Source organism: Plecotus auritus (assembly GCF_963455305.1).
Source record: "Plecotus auritus genome assembly, chromosome: 5".
In the NCBI taxonomy this organism is placed as follows: Eukaryota; Metazoa; Chordata; class Mammalia; order Chiroptera; family Vespertilionidae; genus Plecotus; species Plecotus auritus.
The window spans coordinates 46,199,152-46,219,936 of record NC_137776.1 but is presented as its reverse complement, the minus strand read 5'-3'; the positions used below and the strand labels follow the sequence as shown (position 1 = coordinate 46,219,936).

The window sequence follows — 20,785 nt, the reverse complement described above, 5'->3', positions numbered from 1 at the left end:
TACACAATGGAATACTATGCTGCCATAAAAAAGAAGGAATTACTACCATTTGTAGGCACCTGGATGGAATTAGAGAACATTATGCTAAGTGAAATAAGCCAGTCAATGAAAGAAAAATACCACATGATCTCACTCATTTAGGGATAATGAAAAACATTATAAACTGATGAACCAAAAGATAGTTACAGAGGCAGTAAAGCATCAAACAGAGTGTCTAATTACAGCGGTAAGGTTAGGGAGAGGTGGGGGAAATAAGAGATCAACTGAAGGACTTGTATGCATGCATATAAGAGTAACCAACGGATGCAAAACATTGGGGGGTGAGGGCAGGTATGGGAGTGGGGTGGGGGGGGCAATGGTAAGATATGTACACATATAATACCTTAATAAAAAATTTGGAAAAAAAAAAAAAAGAACCTGTTACTGACTTTCTTGATGTAAGTTATAAAAGCTTACTTCCTATATATGTAGTCTAATTAGAATATTCCAATTGTAATTTATTTTAATATTCATTTTTAAGTCTCAAGATAACTTTTGGCTAATGGTATGAAGTATACCTGTGAAGTTCATACTTTTGAAAATCTATTTCCATTACTTGAAAATGCCAATAATGGCCTGAAACAAAAGACTTAATGTGTGTAACAACTACCCCGAGAAGTGTAAGCCTGAGCATAATTCATAGATGTGCTGATAGTTCACCTCACTGTTAGGCATTAACTTGTCTTTCCTTTGTAATGACGCTGCTATACAGCACGGTTTACATCAAGATAATGAAAATAAAAATAACCGCATCTGGGCATTTTCTAAAATAAACTTTACATAACATGTCCATAGTATTTCATTTCATGAAATTTCTGTTAGTTCAAAGGATCCTAATGAAATTAAGACAAAACATTAATAACCCCCAACTTGAATGCTCTCCTTCACATACAAGATGATTAGATTCATATATATACTGTGTCCCATATGGAACTCAACATCTGAAGAGCAATTTGAGGCATCCGGACCAGGCCCACAGATAAACAGAACATTAGAAAAAAAACACACAGAAAGGCAGGCTGCAATCAACTTCCCATGAGGAGGAAGAAGAAAAGATGAAAGGATAATTCAGCGACATTTTAATATATCGAGGGATTCACCCTGTTTTCAAAGGGTAGGTTAATGGGAGATGATTTACAGACCTTACATTGATAAAGTCAAATGTTATTTAAGGTTATCAGGCCAACTTAGGCTAGTGTTTTACTACCCTTTCCACCAAAATGTTCCCAAGAACAACCAAACGCGAATAGGGTGTGAGGGATCTGGGGTGGCTCCCTAAGCTCTCCATAATGCACCCATATAAAATGTTTAATACAAAAATGTGTTCAATTAATTACCACTGAGTACAACTGGTGCTCTAGGAAGATGTGCCATATTATCTTTCGATTTAGCATATCCCTGCTGAGCAGCTGGAAATGCATCCTCTTAGATTCCAGAGAGCAGGCATGGGCGAGGCACACTTAGAGCCCTACCAGCAGTAGGCCAGATTCTATCACAAGGTTGCACAGCAAGAAGTAATCTGTAAATTTACTGCCTTAATAATATAACTGCCTTAGTAGTAGACCTACTTCACCAGAACCTTACTGTATTCTTCTTCTTATTTAGCTAAAAGAACAATAAAAAACCAGGCCCAGCTCTTACACTGCCCCCAAATCGGTAACACTTATGCAGAATTTTAGATTCTACAAAGCTCTTTGTCACACTGTAACCCCCCATTCCTGTTTTCAGAAAGAAGATTCATTGATGTTAAGGCATTTGCTCAGGAAAAGATAAATTGGTAAGCAAAGGAGCCATGATGGAAACACAGGCGCCCTGACTTCACATCCTATCCTCTACCCATTCCTCTGTGCTTCCCTGGATTTGGCATATGAACACTCAACATGTGACAAGACTGACTCTTGCCTTATGTAAGAACCAGGGCACAAAGACCCAGATCCATCACCCAGCAGAAACATTTACAGCTGAAAATGACCACCCCCAATTCAGTTCTAAGCCTGACAAATTGTTTACAACATACAAAGAAGTCAAGTCACCTTTAGTAATTAATTTCTGGCATTTTCAAAAGCCTTTTTCCTTACTTTGATGGTGGTGGGTAAAGTGATAGGTTACTCATACTTACATGCAGATCCTTTGTCACCGTCTACCAGAGCTTTAAGGAGAGTTACCGAGCCGCCTGCCTTGTTGGTGTTTGTTTTTGTGCTGGCTTTCCCTGTTCTTTAAATAAAAACAAATAAACAAAACTATCCTCCAAACCAATGAAATGAGAGAGTAGTCTCTTGAGCAACGAATTAGGCTGTCTTCAGAAATAGGTAATTAAGCTTTCCATTAAAATTCACCAAACAGACATACATAATTTACAAGGTGGAAAACCATTCCAATCTCATGGGTAAACAATTAACTAAGTATTGTACTTATAACAGATATTCCAGAATGGCCAATGTAGGAGAATTACATAATTAGGATATATTTTATTTTTTTTAATATATATTTTTATTGATTTCAGGGAGGAAGAGAGAGATAGAAACATCAATGATGAAAGAGAATCATTGATCAGCACGCCCTACACTGGGGATTGAGCCCGCAACCCAGGCATGTACCCTGACCAGGAATCAAACCCTGACCTCCTGGATCATAGGTTGATGCTCAACCACTGAGCAATGCCAGCTGGGCTACATTTTATCTTTAAAGTAATATAGTACAAAAAATAAGGATTTGGGGTTTTGGACATGTGGCCTGAGAAAGGGTAAATAATCACAAATTTCATTAAATGAAAATAGAGAAGTGGTCAAAGTATAAACAGATACTCCTTGACTTACAATGGGGTTATGTCCTAATAAACCCATGGTCAAATGAAAATATTATGTTGAAATGCATTTAGCATAGATAATTTAGCCTATCTTAAACTTACTCAGAACACTTACATTAGCCTATAGTTGGGCAAAATAATATAACACAAAGCCTATTTTATAAGAAAGTGTTGACTATCTCATGTAATTTATTGAATACTGTACTGAAAGTGAAAAGCAAAATAGTTGAATGGGTATCACTTTTGTACCACCATAAGGTTGAAAAATTGGTAAGTCGAATCATAGTAAGTTGGGACCATCTGTATAAACAGTACAAGGCTCTCCTAAATAGTTTTCATTCAATAAATCATTTATTTAGTGTCTACCATGTTCCAGGCATTAGTGAAACTGTGACAAATAGCAGAGAATAGAGCCCTATGCTATTTTCACAAGGATCAGATATTAAACAAATACACACACACACACACACACACACACAATGAATTAATTATATTTGGGATATGTATTAGATGGGTAATGGATTTTTTCCATCCTATTTTAATTCTAATAGTCTCATTTTCTAACAAAGGTTAAATTTATTTATGAAATCTATGTCCATGCCCTCCTTCCTAGCACTTCCTCCTCTCATGGTCCTACTGAGATTATAACTGGTGACTTCTATACATCTCTCCATCCCAGATCTCTCTCTCTTCTTCGAATACTTCAGAAGACTTCAAAATGCCCAAACCACTGGGTAGTGTGCTGACCACTGTATAGAGTTCTTTTATCAGAAACAATGCAGAGGGGAACTGCTGCTGATAAGCCTTTCTCCTCAATCTGCTTAACCACCCCTCCCATAAAGCTTTAACATAATTTTAAAAATTTAAACTAAAGTTCAGTGTTACCTATAGTTAAGTGGTTAAAAGACTATCTGTTAAAGAATATCAGCTCTACTTACTAGTTATGGAGTCTTAGAAAAAGTCTCAGTTTCTTCATCTGTGAATTAGAATAATGACAGTACCTACCTCAAAGAGTGTTTGGAAGGATAGGATGAGATAGCGTATATAGAATGTCTGAAATGTATATAAGCATATATTTTCAATACTTAGCATGCACAGAGCTCTCAAAGGTAAGTGGTGGTGATGATACTGATACTACTGTCATTAGCATATTGGTTTTACCACCTAGCACGAAGTAGGTGCTGAATCTTGAAAGAATGAGCACACCAATCCATAGAATATATGTAAGCCTCACTGAATTCTTCACACATAGATGAATGCCTTTCTGAATGATTCCACCCTCCTGCCCTAAAAATACTACCAGGAAAGATTTAATGCAAAGGAAGTGGACATCTATATATATAAAAGCCTAAGCGACTGTTACAACGGAACAACCAGAATGATCGCTGATGGGGCCTGCCAGCTTCCCTCCCGGTCCCTCCCCACGCCGGCAGGGCCCAATTGCCTGATTGGGGCCGAGCCCCCAGGTTGGAATGGGGAATTGGGGGGTGGGTGGCAGTGGACACAGTCCCTTTCTCAGTGGGGCTGAGGGCCAGCTCCCTCCTCGGCGGCCAACCTCCTGGGTCCCTCCCCCATACTTCTGCTGGCCAGCAGGCCCCAATTGCCCGGGCTGGGACGGGGAACTGGCGGTGGGTGGCAGTGGACATGAGCAATGAGGGGAGGAGGAGGGGAACCACACAGTGGTATGTGCAGGCGGCGAGGGAAGGAGGAGGCAGGGAAGTGGGGAACCTGATCAGCCCTGATCGCCGGCCAGGCCTAAGGACCCCACTTGTGCATGAGTTTTGTGTACGGGTCCTCTCGTTTTCTTATAATGGCTATTCTTTAAAGTATCCTATAACTTGGTTTTTACAAAGTAATGGCTGGCCAGAGGTGCAAGGAAGAAGGGCATTTTAAATAGTTCCCTCATTTAATAGCCAAAATGTATGCAGCTATGAACTGAAAACACGTTAGCGAGAAAAACTGTGATAACATAGGTATGTTAGCAATACAGTTGACTGAAGGATGAGACTGATTTGAAAACATTTGTTCTGTTAAGAGAACCAGTGCCTCCTGAAAGACCAAGGGTGCCTTGGCTTCATAAACTGCAATTTTGATTCTAAAGATTGTTGAATCATTGTGCTTTAAACTCGTACGCAGGACCAAAACAATTATTACTGGAGGAATAGTGCAAAGTGCCATGAAAGTTTATGGATGAATAAAAATAATCTGTAATGGTGGTTGCAAGAAAATGTTAGAAGGAAAGAAATTTTGGCTGTATCCACCATTAGTAAATCTAGTTTAAAGTTTGATGATTTTTCTTCCTAAGAATTCCAACCCATAACTTGTTATAAAATTGCAAGATAAAATTATTTTCAAATGCATGTCTTAATAAGGAAGACATTAAAATAAGAAGCTTGATGTTAAAAAAAAATAACTTGCCTAAAATATCTCCTCTTGCAGGATCAGCTGCAGAGTTTTTTAAGTGGATGCTTTCATTACGTTTTTCTCTGTTAGAAATATCAAACCATGGCATCAGTTGAATAATGTTTCTTCGTTGTTTCCATTCTTAAAATAACCCATTCTTTGGGACACAAAATATAGAATTTAATGCATTATTTTATACCAATGGTACTGATTTTAATAAATGATAGCTTACTAAATTAGCTACGATGGGTCACAGATTTCGATAGTTTTTTCTCCCTAACTCTGTCTCCTGTTTTTTTCTGCTGTAGATTAAGTTAAATTTAGAGTTTTACACCCCCACATTTGAAAACTCTCCAAAAGAGAAAGAGCCTCATACCAAATGATGTAAAAGGTATCTGGGTTTCTTTTAGGGACAGTTTTCTTGTGGAAAAATATTGAGTTGCTAGATGAGCTAGGTGCTTTTTTTCCACAGAATATCATTTTTTACTTGGAAAAATGACTAACATAAATTTTGGTTATTCAAACTTGGCATTTTCTCAAAAACGAACAAAGTGAGCCTGCCATCTCATGGAAAACTACTGACAGTCAATGATAAAATTCAAACTTTTAAGTGAAAATAAGAAGTTTGGACATGCTGTATCTGCCACTCTGAACCTAAAAGCTTTCCAGTCCTTAAATTACTTTTCTGATGACATCAAATGATATTAACAAATGAGATTTTTTTGATATCTTATAAAGAAATGTGTCCATGTTTGAAGACCTACATAACACAGTGAACCAATATTTTTTAAATGACCAATGCATGATGTTACAGAACCATGCACAGTTGAAAGATTCATTCAAGGTTCAAAATAGACCAGTGGACTAAGTGTAACAGAATAAGAAATGCTTATTGATAGGGTTTCAGATTTCACATTGCAAGTAACCTTCAGGAAGCTGCCACTTACCCAGTTTTTGTGTGATTTCAAAGAGGAATATACAGTTGTCTGAAAATGTTATTAAAATACTCCTCTCTTTCCAAAAGCATATTTATATGAGGTCAAGTTTTCTTCACATACTTCAAATTAACATGTAACCACAGATCAAATGTAGAAACACTTATGAGAATTGAATTGTTTTCGTAGTAGTAAGACATACATTAAAGAGATTTACAGAAATGTAAAAAATGCCACTCTTCTAACTAAATTTGTTTCATAAAATATTATAATAGCACTAGAGGCCCGATGCACAAATTTGTGCACCAGTGGGGTCCCTCGGCCTGGCCTGCAGGATTAGGCCAAAACTGGCTCTTCGACATCCCCCAAAGGGTCCCATATTGTGAGAGGGTGCAGGCCAGGCCAAGGGACCCCACTGGTGCATGATCAGGACCAGGAAGGGACGCGGGAGGTTGGCCAGCCGGAGAGGGACCGCAGGAAAGCTCCAGGGTGTGTCCGGCCCGTCTCGCTCAGTCCTGATCAGCCAGACACCAGCAGCAAGCTAACCTACCGGTTGTAGGGTACGCCCCTGGTGGTCAGTGCACGTCATAGAGAGTGGTTGAGTGGCCTTAGCATATCATTAGCATATTAAGCTTTGATTGGTTGAACGGCTGACCAGACGGCCGGACACTTAGCATATTAGGCTTTTATTATATAGGATTATTCTTAAGATATTAACATGTAATGGTTTTATAATTTTTTAAATGAATTAACAGATATTTTTAAAAATCTGTTCTAATTTCCAATATAGTATCAATAGATATAATCCACATAAGTAAAAGCTCTTTGAGGTCTTCAAATATTTTTTAAGTGTTAAGGGTTACTGAGTCCAAAAAGTTTGAGAATCACTGATCTAACCCATTAACTGTAACATTTACTGTGCAACAGCCCTCCCCATCTCTCTATCCCGACACACACACATATATAGAAAGGCAAATATATTAATTATGTCTGGGCCTCATGTTGATTCTACTGAATCAAATTTCTGCAGGTGTCTCTCCTAACCATAAAACTTCACTGGTGAGAACACTGATGCAATTTGGCTCTTTAATCAAAAAGTATTTATGATTGCCTATTTTAGAATGTTCACAAAAGTTTATTTACATTATGTTACTGTTTTCATTTTCTTCATTATTTTATTTTTCAAACGTACTATCATTAGCAATATCTTTTTTCTTTTGTTGCTATAAATGCAAATCCTTATTCATATTATTGGTTTCCCTGCTTCTGAGAGATATTATGGAAAATGATAAACTGTCAAATTGTATTAAATCGCTGAAAGGGTTTTGTTGTTGTTTGTTTGCTTCATTTCTCTATCTCTTTTTTTTTTTTTTGCTTCTAAATGATAATAAACTCGCTACAGTATGTTTTACATATAGTCTCTAGAGTATTGATCTGAAAAACACTTCAACTGCCTTCAAAAAATATTGTTTATTTAAGAGATAACTAATTCAGATGTCTCTTGTCAGTTTCAAAGAGCTACGTAAGCTTCAACTTTGATAATGAAATGCTAATAAGCACTTAGACTGAACTGGTGAAAACCTTAAGATGTCAACCTGAATTTCAGTCAACTTTGAAAGCGTAAAAGTGTGCTGATTTATCTTAAATATAAGGTGACATTCTTTATTATATTATAAATCTTAGTTACCAATATATTATACTAATACATAGATGAATTATGTTATTTAAACTTTAAAGAAATTTATCCAGATCTCATTCTACTAAGTATACTGCTATTTAAATTCACATGTTGAATTACTGACAGCTTTGCACATTTATATCATTTACACTATCATGTAATTATAAATCCTTTTTTATTTTTGTTGTTTTACAGTGAAAGGAGCACCATTTGAATTTGGAAATTTATGTGGTACTTAAAGGTAAAGAAGGGAGGGTAGCACTCGGCACAGCAGCCATTAGAGAATGAAGCTACAGCATCAGGGAAAAAAAAATTATTTTTTTTAAATGATTTCAGAGAGGAAAGGAGAGGGATAGAGAGATAGAAACATCAATGATGAGAGAATCATTAATCGGCTGCCTCCTGCATGACCCACACTGGGGATCCAGCCCGCAAACTGGGCATGTGCCCTTGACTGGAATTGAACCCGGTACCCTTCATTCTCAGGCTGACGCTCTATCCACTGAGCCAAACCAGCTAGGCTGTTTTTTTTTTAAATATATTTTATTGATTTTTCACAGAGAGGAAGGGAGAGGGATAGAGAGCTAGAAACATCAATGAGAGAGAAACATCGACCAGCTGCCTCCTGCACACCCCCCACTGGGGATGTGCCCGCAACCAAGGTACATGCCCTTGACCGGAATCGAACCTGGGACCCTTCAGTCCGCAAGCCGACGCTCTATCCACTGAGCCAAACCGGTTTCGGCCCTTTTTTTTTAATATTAAAAAATTCAATCGTCAAATAAGAGTTTATTTTTAAAACTGAAGAGTTGCAGTTCTAGAGTGACATGCCCCATTGGAACCATGCTGCAACTTCCTTTGGACAAGTTCCAGGATGTTTTAACTTCTCCCTTTGGTGTAATCCAATTACTCAAAATACAGTGATCCACTTAGTCTAAGTATTAGCACAGTGTAATGTTTACTTTTTATGATAACATGAAGGGAGGGGCATTTGGTAATAGGGTCTGGCTGCCTTCTGATTTCATTTTTTAAAATAAAAGATACACTATTAAAACACACCCCAAGAATCCCTAGGTAACTTACCATAAACCTATGTCCCCCAAAGATACCCATGTTATTATAATACCTACCCTCAAAAGTATGCTATAAAGATTAAAGTAGATAATCTGGTAAAGTACCTAGTATATTTTCTGACATATGGAGGCTTAATAATTATAGTTATTTGTTATTATTTGTAGTTTTCCAACCCTTAGCAATGTACACTGAAAAGCTAGAAGAGCCTTCGATTTCCTGAGGCTAAAGAAAATTATGTAAGTGGTTCAAAGATTCAATCCTAGTAAGAAGCAGAGCCAAGACTATACTTAAATGTTTGCAGCCTGTTCTACCTCTTCGAATAGTAAGTTCTCAGAAGTACAGAATCTTATGTCTGAAAACCTCTTGAGAATTAACAAAGAGAACTTAGGGGTAGTGAATCGTGACAGCTAGAAGGGACCTGAATGTCATCTAGGAAAACTGAGTCCTTCATTTTACAACTCAGGTCCAGGGAGGTTAACGACATGCTTAGAGTGATATCACTAAGTCATAAGGCAACTATCCAGAGCTGTTCCAAGATGATGCCCCATGAAAACATTGGTTGTTTGGGGGGGGGGGGGGGCGTGGAAAAAAATGGTTGGGTACATAAGAGATAATCCTATATAATAAAAGCCTAATATGCTAAGTGTCCAGTCATCCATTCAACCAATCAAAGCATAATATGCTAATGATATGCTAAGTCCACTCAACTGCTCACTATGACGTGCACTGACCACCAGGGGGCAGAGAGTCGACCAGTCGCTATGATGTGCACTGACCACCAGGGGGCAGATGCTCCAACCAGTAGGTTAGCTTGCTGCTGGCATCAGCCCATTGGGACTGAGCGAGATGGGCCAGACACGCCCTGGAGCCCTCCCACGATCCCTCCCCAGCTGGCCAACATCCTGCGTCCCTCCCCAGCCCTGATCGTACACCGGTGTGATCCCTCGGCCTGGCCTGTGCCCTCTCGCAATCCAGGCTGAGGGACCCCACCCCCCAAGTGCACATTTCGTGCACCGGGCCTCTAGTATCATAATAAAAGCTCCTTTATAAGTGCCTCTATTTGAGGAGTAAAGGTGGATCTTTGTGGAAAACACATCTCAAAAAAGTAAGGAATTAAGAGAAAAAAGGAACAGCACAAAGAGCATTTGAACCAGATGCTGTGGACTGCTCCAAAGCTAAGACAAAACACTGGCACACAGGACTACAAAATTCTTTTTGAGTCTTAAACAAGATCAAATGTTAAAGATCCATTGCTATTTAAGTATTCAGTCATAGAGAAAAATTTAGCTTAAAAGTTTAAAATATTTTTATATGAAACTAAAAGTGAAATATTAAAAACACTGGTTTATAATCCAATATCACTATGAATTTAATCATATATATATATTTAAAAAATGAAACAAAATCAAACCCTTCGCAGTAACTATGAACACTGCTCCTAAATAAAAGCATCTGCAACACATAGAGAATATAGTCAATAATATTGTAATAACTGTGTAGGTGCCAGGTGGTACTGGGGGGAACACTTTGTAAAATATATAATTGCCTAACCACCCTGCTGTACATCCAAAATACTGAATGCTAACTGTAATTGAAAAATAAAATTTTAAAAAGCATCTGTTATATTCATTAATTAGGCAAAGGTATGGGGAGAGGGCTTTACCTACAAGAGACAAAGGGTATTCACTATTCACATTTATTTTTATTTTTTTTCACTATTCACATTTAAATACATGCTAATTAAAATATTATGTCCAAATGATATCAAATAGTTCTGTTTTAAATAATAGTTTCAGCTAAACACCCCTGTGCACACTGCAGATAGAAATTATGGACATCCTTCCCCCTCAAAAAGCTTCCTTAATTTAGAACCGTGTGACTCAGAAGAATACACAAGCTTGGTTATGATTACATATGAAGCTAATACACAACTTTCTATATTCAACAAATTCAGAAACATTTCTCTCATGTAAAAGTTTTGTAGATTTTAAAGACATAGATTATTCCAAGAAAAACAACTGTATATGATTTTAATTTATCCCTGAAGTTAATGAATTTATAAACTTAAATTTTTGGTTATCCTTATTCCTAAAGAAATATGTATTTTTACAGCATTAAGTAGTCTGGAAACAAATCTTTTACATGAAGGGCAAAAAGCCATTTTGCAAGAACAAAACTCTGAATTTAGAAAGTCTATTAAAATGACTTGAGAGAAACCAAGATGGCGGCATAAGTAAGCACCTAAAATGCTGCCTCACACAACAATTTCAAAACTACAACTAAAAGACAAAATGGACATCATTCAGAACCACAGGAAGGCTGGCTGAGTGGAAATTCTACAACTAGAAGGAAAGAGGAAAGCTCACGGAGAATCAGAGGAGCAGCAAAGGGCTGAGGTATGGAGATGCGTGCAGAGAGGAAGGGCGACTGAGTGCCTGGCTGACTTTCTCTGGCGGGAGGGGGAAGGAAGCCCCTGACTGCACTGAACCCCAGTTCCAACTGCACTGAAACCCAGTTCCGGGCGAAACCCCGTGGACCCAGGCTCATACAGGGGGAGTCTGGAATGTTAGGTAGAGAGAAAGGCACAAGGAGACTCAGAGACCCAGGGGAGCCGCGGCAGGTCTGGGGTGTGCACGCGCACACACAAGTGCTCGCAGAGAAGCTGAATGCGGAGGTTGCCACAGGCATTCCCTAGCGGAAGGGAGTTGGAAGCTCCTGACTGCACTGAACCCCAGTTCCAGGAGAGCCCCTGGGGACCCATGCTCTTACAGGGGGAATCTGGACTGTCAGGCAGAAACTCAGGGGAATCGCGGAAGGTAGAGGTCTGGAGGTGCGCGCGCAAGGGCAGGGCTGATGGGAAGCCAAGACTGTCTGCTCCGCCCTGAGACTCCACCCCATCCAAGCTGAGCACAGAGGCTTTTGCAATTTGGCAAGTCTAATCCTATAAGGCTGTCTCCAGCACCGAACTTCTCCCAGCGTAAACACAGCTGATCCTCACAGCCAACTGGCCTGGACGTCTATTCCTCCCAGTGATACCAACAACAATAAAGACTTAACTACAACAAGGCTGTACACACAGTCCACAAAGGGGTGCACCAAGAGTGTCCACCTCAGGTTAACTGGGGAGGCAGACCCACTGGGCCATATAGGAAACCTAGCACACAAATCTACCTTACCAACTCAGGGAAGCAATGAAAATGCGGAGGCAAAGAAACAGATCACAAACAAAAGAAATGGAGGAAAACAAATGACTGAATTAGAATTCAAAACCACTGTTATAAGGCTTTTCAAGAATATCCTAGAAAAGGCCAATAAATTTAGCAAGACCCTCGAGATATGAAAAAGGACCAACTAGAAATTAAACATACACTGACTGAAATAAAAAATATTATATAGAGACCCAACAGCAAACTTGAGGAACGCAAAAATCAAGTCAAAGATTTGAAAAACAAAGAAGCAAAAACACTCAACCAGAAAAGCAAAAAGAAAAAAGAATCCAAAAAGTTGAAGATAGTGTAAGAAGCCTCTGAGACAACTTCAAACGTACCAACATCAGAATTATGGGGGTGCCAGAAGAAGACAGAGAGCAAGATACTGAAAACCTATTTGAAGAAATAATGACAGAAAACTTCCCCTACCTGGTGAAAGAAATAGACTTACAAGTCCAGGAAGCACACAGAACCCCAAACAAGAGGAATCCAAGAGGACCACACCAAGACACATCATAATTAAAATGCCAAGGGCAAAAGACAAAGAGAGAATATTAAAAGCAGCAAGAGAAAAACAGTTAATTACCTACAAGGGAGCACCCATACGACTGTCAGCTGATTTCTCAACAGAAACTATGCAGGCCAGACTGGAGTGGCAAGAAATATTCAAAGTGATGAAAAGCAAGAACCTACAACCAAGATTACTCTACCCAGCAAAGTTATCATTCAGAATGGAAGGTCAGATAAAGAGCTTCACGGATAAGAACAAGCTAAAGGAGTTAATCACCACCAAACCAGTATTATATGAAATGCTAAAAGGTATTCCTAAAGAAGAGGAAGAAGAAAAAAGTAAAGATAAAAATTATAAACAACAAATACGTATCTATCAACAAGTGAACCTAAAAATCAAGTGAATTAAAAATCTGAGGAACAAAATAAACTGGTGAATATAATAGAATCAGGGGCATAGAAAAGGAGTGGACTGATAATTCTCAGGGGGAAAGGGTATGGGGGGTGCAGGAAGAAACTGGACAAAAATTGTACACCTATGAATGAGGACAGTGTGGGGAGGTAAGGGCAGAGGGTGGGGTGAGAACCGGGTGGAGGGGAGCTATTGGGGGGAAAAGGAGAAACAATTGTAATAATCTGAACAATAAAGATTTATTAAATTTAAAAAAAAAATAAATAAAATGACTTGAGTAATCCTAACCTGAACTAAGCAAAAAAAAAAAAATTTTAACTTAATGCAAGCTAAAAACAGACCTCTCCTTTCAAGACCACGGTAACGTGCTCTTTCGGGTACTGTGTCATCTCCCCTACACCACCTGCACTCCTTGAGGATCACACCCTGTAGGAGCTGTACTGGGCATCACCCAGTCCAGAGACCTGCTATGGAAGGTGGGAAATGCAGTCTCACCGAAGTGAAGAGCATGCCCAAAGCGACACATACAGTCAATTCCTGTAGAACTCCTAGTGGAACCCAGCTCTTCACTCAAACACCAGTGTCCTTTCCACCACAGCACACGAACTCCTGCAAAGCAACACTTCCTGCCTCTAAGGAAAAGGAGTCATGAACAAGAGGGGCTTTAGCTATTCAGGACCCAGTGAAATATTTATTAAACTTGTGTCAATAGGTATTTAAATCAGTTAAACGTGATTGTCTTTACTTACAAATGTCATCCACTCTGACAGGGAATCAATGTTTCAAGCTGTTGAACAGGTCATCATCCCTGTCCTGTTGGATGACACCTGTAAATAAAATAAATCTATTTTTGAGTAAGTAGATTTTGAGCCAACTAGATTTAAGATGCATGCAGTTTAAAGCAAAGGGTATTTTTTAAATTGATTCTTAATTACGTACTACTGGAGAGAGGTATTTTCCAGTGCCAACCATTTCACTTTATGTAGCTATCACTGGCCATCAGCAGGAGAAAACCCAGGTAACGTGACATGTAATGTGGCCAGAATACATAGGGAACCGCGAATGCTAGAGCTAAAAGGGTCCTAGGCACTCTCTCCCTCAGACTCTTGCTACTTGTGAATATTATTTTCACTGTGTGGAAGGGATTGCCCAGGTCTCAAGAAGTTAAGTGACTAGCCCAATGTTAAACAGCTAAGTGTTTTTAGATTAAGTTCCTTGATGATGAAAAAGTATATGGAGAACACATTTGCAAAGGTTATCATTAGGCTGATCAACTTTGAAAGACTCAAATGTATACATTTTTTAATATTTCACAAATGTTGACTTAGAATATTCAAGCACATTTGCATAAAATGCAATAACAGTATTAGATATCTAAATATAAGCATTATTAAAAAATGTCATGAATGGGAAAAAACAAAGTGAGAAAATGGGAACTAGAGAGTGAAAAGAAAATTAAATATAGCATGCACTTAGGATTCTAAATTCTGGTCACTTCCCAAAAAGATTTGTGGTTCCTAACAAATATGGGTAAATTAAAAACCATATTCTACAAATTTTCTATAGTCTATAATTTAAGATGTTTGTTTCTCTGTAGCCACAAAATGCTACTCTAAGATCTGCCAGAAACTAAAATTTGGACTGAAAATGAACATTTTAAATTTCCATTCTGTACCTAAATACTCCAAGATAACTGGAAGTATTTTATGCTGCTGCCTTGAGGTTGTTATAATACTAATCTTATCACCAAATTCATATTGAGTACTTATTATGTGCCTAGCACTGTTTGATTATTTTACACATACTATCTCCTTCAATCAATCCTTACAACTTTATTATTATTATTACAACTTTACATATAAGTACATCAAAGCACAGGAAAGTTAAGTAACTTGCCGAGATTCACTCAACTGGTAAAATAGAAAAATCTGCGCATAAATCTATTTCATAACAGAATGCAAGCTCACAATACTACGTTTCTTTAACATAGCAACTAAAGATTCTCAAAAATATATCAAATTAACATGATTCCAATAAAAATACATAAAAATTCCCCCAACTAAATCCCACTCAATATAAAATAGGGTTGAAGAACCCTTTTTATGCCAAGGGGCATTTGGATATTTATAACATCATTCGCAGGCCATACAAAATTATCAACTTAAAAATTAGCCTCATCCTTAATGCCTTGGCAGGGCCAGACAAAATGGTTTCTCAGGCTTTACACGGCCCTCAGGCCGTACGTTCTCCATCCCTGAAACAAAACGTCAGGATATTCACCCTTTTTCTTGTATTGGAGGGAAGACCAGGGACAATTTTCAAAGTAAAATAATCTTAGTGTCAAGGAATGAAAACCTCTGATGTTAACCTTAAATACATTATAATTAAAGAATGAAAACTGAAATGCTCTTATAATTAATAAAAATAAATCTTCCTGATTCAATTATTTCCTAAGAGTCCACAATGGAATAAATCTTCCTGATTATCAAAATAGTATGAGTTATTAATAAACTTAATTTGATAACTTATTTTTAAAATAGGGATATATATCACTTTTATAAATAACAGAACTATTTCTATGGGGAATTATCTTTAAGGGAAATAAAAAATAATCAATCTATTATATAATATAGCTATCTTTTCTTGACCATAAGTTATGCTTCTGAACAAAACCCCTGAACCTTTTTACTAGGAAATATTTTTAAAACTGTGAAACTGATAAAATAGAAAATAAACAGGAGTACAAAAATACACCCGAAATATTTTAGCTAAATATGAATTAGATATATGCAAAGCTCAGGACCACTGAAACTAGACATTAAGGAAAACACATATCCTTTCAAAGCACTGTGGAGCAGTCCATCTCTGCTGGCAGTAGTGACTTTCTCATAAGGACCCCAAAGAGAAGAAGATAAAGTGTGGTTTCATGGTAGCTTACCCTTTTTTCTGACACCCCATCCTGGCCTGTAGAATCTTTATCATCATGTGTCTCTTTCAGGACTGGCATATGTTTTTGGTATGCTGGCTCTCTGTTTAAGGTTGTGTATCCTATGTGCTCATATATTGGGTTTATCGTCATCTTGGCAATGTATTCTGCTGCCTTGGTTTCAATATAGAGAGTAATCAATCCATCAGTCACCAGATCGTGGATGGACTCAAAGCGCTTCTCCCCAACGAAGTGCTTTCCATCGTAGTAGAGCCTGAAGTTTCTGGTTTGACTTCCAAATCTGCCTCAATGAAATGGGAAAGATGTTTTTAAGAAAAGTAACCACGTAAATTCTCTCTGAAAGAAAAAAAACCAGTATTCGTCTGTGTGGCTTTGTTTGTTAAATAAACTATGGCTAATCTCTATGAATCGTCTGGAATATGGAAAATTAAACTTTTGAACACAAAGAATGAATTCACGATGATTAGGGATAACTATACAAAAATATGCCCACCCTAGAAGGAAAAATTTGTTCTTATTTATCTTTTAAGCCACTTCAGTATGCTAATAAGAAAAACGGGAAAATAAACCTCCTATCCTATTCGAACACATTCAATATTCAATTGGTCAACTCCATAATACATGAAATTTCTATATTAACATGTTCTCTTCAAGTTGATCATCAAAAATATTCAATGTACTTTAGACACCAGCATTAATGTCTTTTGATGGGAAAGCTCCATTTAGAGCTCACCTGAGCGTGATGCCAGCCTTCATTTAAAGTAGAAGTGATTACAGAACCTGTCACACAGTGAACAGAAACATACTTTTGCTATTCCTAGCCAAAGGTAATGGACTTGCTCCTCCCTTTTACAAAGTCATTTTCTTGTGTCTACTTGTTGAGTCTGGGCAAGAAATGTTTGCAACAGCAGGTAGCTATTCAATGAAAATGAGACATTTTCATAAACACTGCCTTTATAATTATTCAAAGTGTATGTATACATTTTGGGACACCCTATATATGGCAAATAAGTAAAAAACTATTGGACTCTAGAAATTCTGTTCTCACTTCTGAGTTATGTTGTGATTACATATTTTAAAATCCGGAGAAGAATGGTTTAGTTTTACGATAATTGCAGTATTTTGCTCCCTGCAGCACACCTCAGAAATGGATCCGAGTTGGCATGACTAACACCAGTGTCCTTGCAAGACAAAGGCAAGAATGTGCACTGACTTTAATAAAAGCTGACGCCAAAAGGCACCAAGGACCTAGCATCGTGGTCTCCCAACGATAGCCCCAAGTGAACGTAATTAAAAACTAAACAAATCATAAAGAATACATTTAATTTCACTGTTAAAAATACACAGAACAGAGGTAAACTAAAGTACTAAAATCACACCCTGTTTGATACTAAAATAAAGTATTTAAATAGAACTACAAACTTATGCAAAATATTATTCTGGTATAGGTTTTATTCCAGAAGGACAGGCGTTAGAAACTTAAGATTTTCCTTTTAATGTGTCCTTTAAAAAATTAACAAAATCATTATTTACAACGTCCTGAGGTATCTGTTTCTATAGTTCAAACTAGACTTTAATAATTATTTAATCTAAAACCCAACATTCTATCCAGGCTGGTCCTTTCTCTAAAATAAAATTTATTCACTTTTTGGTTCTTTAGAAGCAATTAAATTTGATTCACACTCAAGTGAATGACCCATATAATTCTACTTTCCCATTATCCATTTTCCTCTAATGTTAAAGATTATTTCTCCCAAGTAAATTTTCATTATAATCTAAGTCTAAGAAATTAGAAGGTAAAACTTCTACACCAAAGTTAAATACAAAAAAAAATTTTAGTTTAATATGCTGCTTTATTATTTCCTCTTTGTCAATGTATATTATCTGTTACTGAGAAATCAACATGGAAAGCTACAATGTAGTTTTTATAAGTTCTTATAACAGTAAACACAACACTGTTTAACGTGAAATCCTTCATATTTCAGACCATTTTACTCCTGCAGGGGCTTATGATTTTCAACGGGCATTTCCACAGTGGGTTCAGCACTTTAAAATAAAGACTATCCAAGCAATGGCAGAGGCGCTTATCACTCAGTTGTCTTCTGAAATCTGAGAGGTCTGGGGGCACAGGACAGAGGGAAGCTGGCCGCACCTGGGTTGGGATGGTTAGACTGCAAGAGAAGTTCGGGTAACTTCCTGATACTTGACAAGGGGGCTATTTCTAACCCATCCAAGAAGAGGATTTCCTGTCTGCCTCTAGATTACTGGGTGAAAAGACTAAGAAGTCTGACTTTTCTCTTTCTCACAGTGACTTCAAGAGACCCCGTGCACGATTCCCAATTCCTCCTCAGCCCACATTAGAGCTCTTGACTTTCAGATCCATCAGACTTCCAATCTTAAGGGAGCTGATCAGATAACTAATAAAGAACTTACAATATAGGTTGATTAAAACTTAACTTCAAAGGACAAAAATATGAGTGTCCATTTAAAAATTACGATTTTTTAAAAGAAATATTGTATTACTTTTACTAAAGGAACCGCACACTTTCTTTTGCCTACTCTGTACTGTGCTCTCTTTTACTTTGGAAGTTACATAAAGATTAGCACCACAGTGCAGACAGATAGGGACTCCTCCCCTTCCCTGATCTAAAAGTCACGATAGAAAATCTTTGAGTGAGGTGGTGAATGGCTGTGTCTATTCTACAAAAGAGAGCCGTAAAAGGGAGATGCCCAATCTAAAGGCAAAGAAAGAATCCTCCCTTGCAGAAGTTTACCACTCACAGCTGTCATTTATTCAACAAACAGTTAACAAGACACCAGGAATGATATTAAATATTAGTTAGTTCATAATAAAGTTTCTATTTCCTTGATAATCTCAATGGGAAATAGATAAACAAAAACAAGTTAATACAAAGACAAGATGAGTTGCTGAAATTTTAAAAGTTAATGTTTGGATTGATTTCTAAAAAGCAATTTAAAAATGTATATAACTTTATTCTTATATAGAAAAGTTATTTCTATACAGTGATTCATAAAACCATGTGAGTCCAATATCTCCCTCACACTGAAAAATCAAGAAACTCACTGCTTAGTAAGATCTCGTAATAAGTGCGCACACACCTAAGCTTACGTAAGATCTGAGAGCTGCTGCTTATGTCCAAATGCAAAAGCGCCCTTGCAGTCTTGAAACAGGGTTTGGCCAGGGGCAGGCAAGTCCTGGGGTTTAGCAGAAAACCTTAGGCTTTGGCATCGGACAGATAAATGCTGAATCTTGGACCTGTCACTTCTTAGCTGGGTGATTTGGGGAAAATCATTTTTCAGATTCTGCAGCTTGAAAATAGGAATAATATATCACTCTACCCCTATGGTTGTGAGGATTGCATAAGAATGTTTAAGTAAAAGCTAAGTATATAGTATGTTCAATGAATGGTGATCCCCTTTCTCCTCCTCTGTTGGCTTAGGCCACTGCAGAGATTGACAGAATGAGTTAGCAAACAATAAAGTAAAACAAAAAAGATGCTTAGTAAATATGCACTGAAGGGGTCCAATAAATAACTGGTAACACTGGTTGTATAGGGACATCTCTGCATTGATTGATTTTATAGTCAAAAAAAGGCAAGAGCTCTTTGCAAATTTTTCTTCTGGGTGTTCCTGAATAAGCGTGTATACTACTTGGTTAAACAGAGTGGACTACAACACAGTGCAAAGGGGAGGAGGAGAGAAGCAAGGAGAACCTTGCCAGTGTGCCTTGGGAGTTAGGTCTCTGAATTTAAAGGAGAAAGGTCAGTAAATATACTCATATTGAAAGTGGGTCATGTTAAATGGTCTAGTGACAATGCTGAACTCTAGATTACAGAGCACTGATTCATAAAAACTGTTAAAGCTAAACCACTTTCTCTCCACTTTTATAGGAAATTTTTCTTTTCATTTTTCTTATATTTATTATCTGCCTCTGCCCTTGCTTTTAAATAGCTGTTTATTCTTTGGTGAACATGTTTGAAACTGTACAGGCCAAACCTCACCCAGATAAAGTTCAACAAGATAACCATCCCAAATGGTACTATAGTTAAACAGAAAAAAAGAGAGAGCGAGAGATTGGGATAATCTGCTTTGAACTGCTACTGTTGCACATAATTACCACTTTCTAGAAAGAATGTCTTTTCTCCAGGATTCCAGGTCTTGGTTTTCATGTTTAAAGAACTGTTTAATGCTGTGCCCAGTTGCATTCAGATGAATTTCAAAATACATAATTCTAACATCCAGTTTTAAAAAGTGAACAAAACCCTTAATACCATCCTTTCTATTTTTTAGCAAGTAAATCATAATCATAAAAAAATCTGTGGGAAAATTTTCATGGGAGATATCTGTCATACTACCAACAATAAAAAAATATATTTTTAAAATTTGTTCTAGAGGTACAAAGTGATGAAAATATGTATAAAGAATAGACTTTGGGGTTATACTTTACTTTTTCTAAAACCAAGAATTAGTTCTGATTTGGGCCAAAGTATTTGGAAGTATCTCTTCAAAGGAAAGCTCCAGCTAACAGATGTTATATATTTGTGTATTGTTTATCAGAGTCTAAGAAACTAATCTAATAGTGAAATACAAATATCTCATAAATTCACCTAATCATAAACATACCCTCAGAAGGAAGGTTAAAACTGAGACAAGATGGGAATGGAGGGAGAGATTAACTGGGGAAATTATATGCATATATGCATAGCCCTTGGACGTAGACATTAGTGTAGTGAGGGCTTGGGAGGGGAGGG

The 20,785-nt window shown here is 37.4% G+C and overlaps 1 protein-coding gene across 3 annotated transcripts in view; it reads right to left on the bottom strand.

The window, feature by feature from the left end:
• The window catches only part of CHN1 (chimerin 1), a 162,486-nt gene that overhangs the window by 70,011 nt on the left and 71,690 nt on the right, over positions 1 to 20,785 (bottom strand). Inside the window, exon 7 of one of the 3 annotated variants that reach the window (XM_080669887.1) lies at positions 16,005 to 16,293. The exons of the other annotated variants lie outside the window; for them this stretch is intronic. Coding sequence (XP_080526013.1) covers positions 16,005 to 16,293 — 289 coding nt within the window. The remainder of the gene's footprint in view (positions 1 to 16,004; positions 16,294 to 20,785) is intronic. 3 annotated transcript variants of the gene reach the window in all.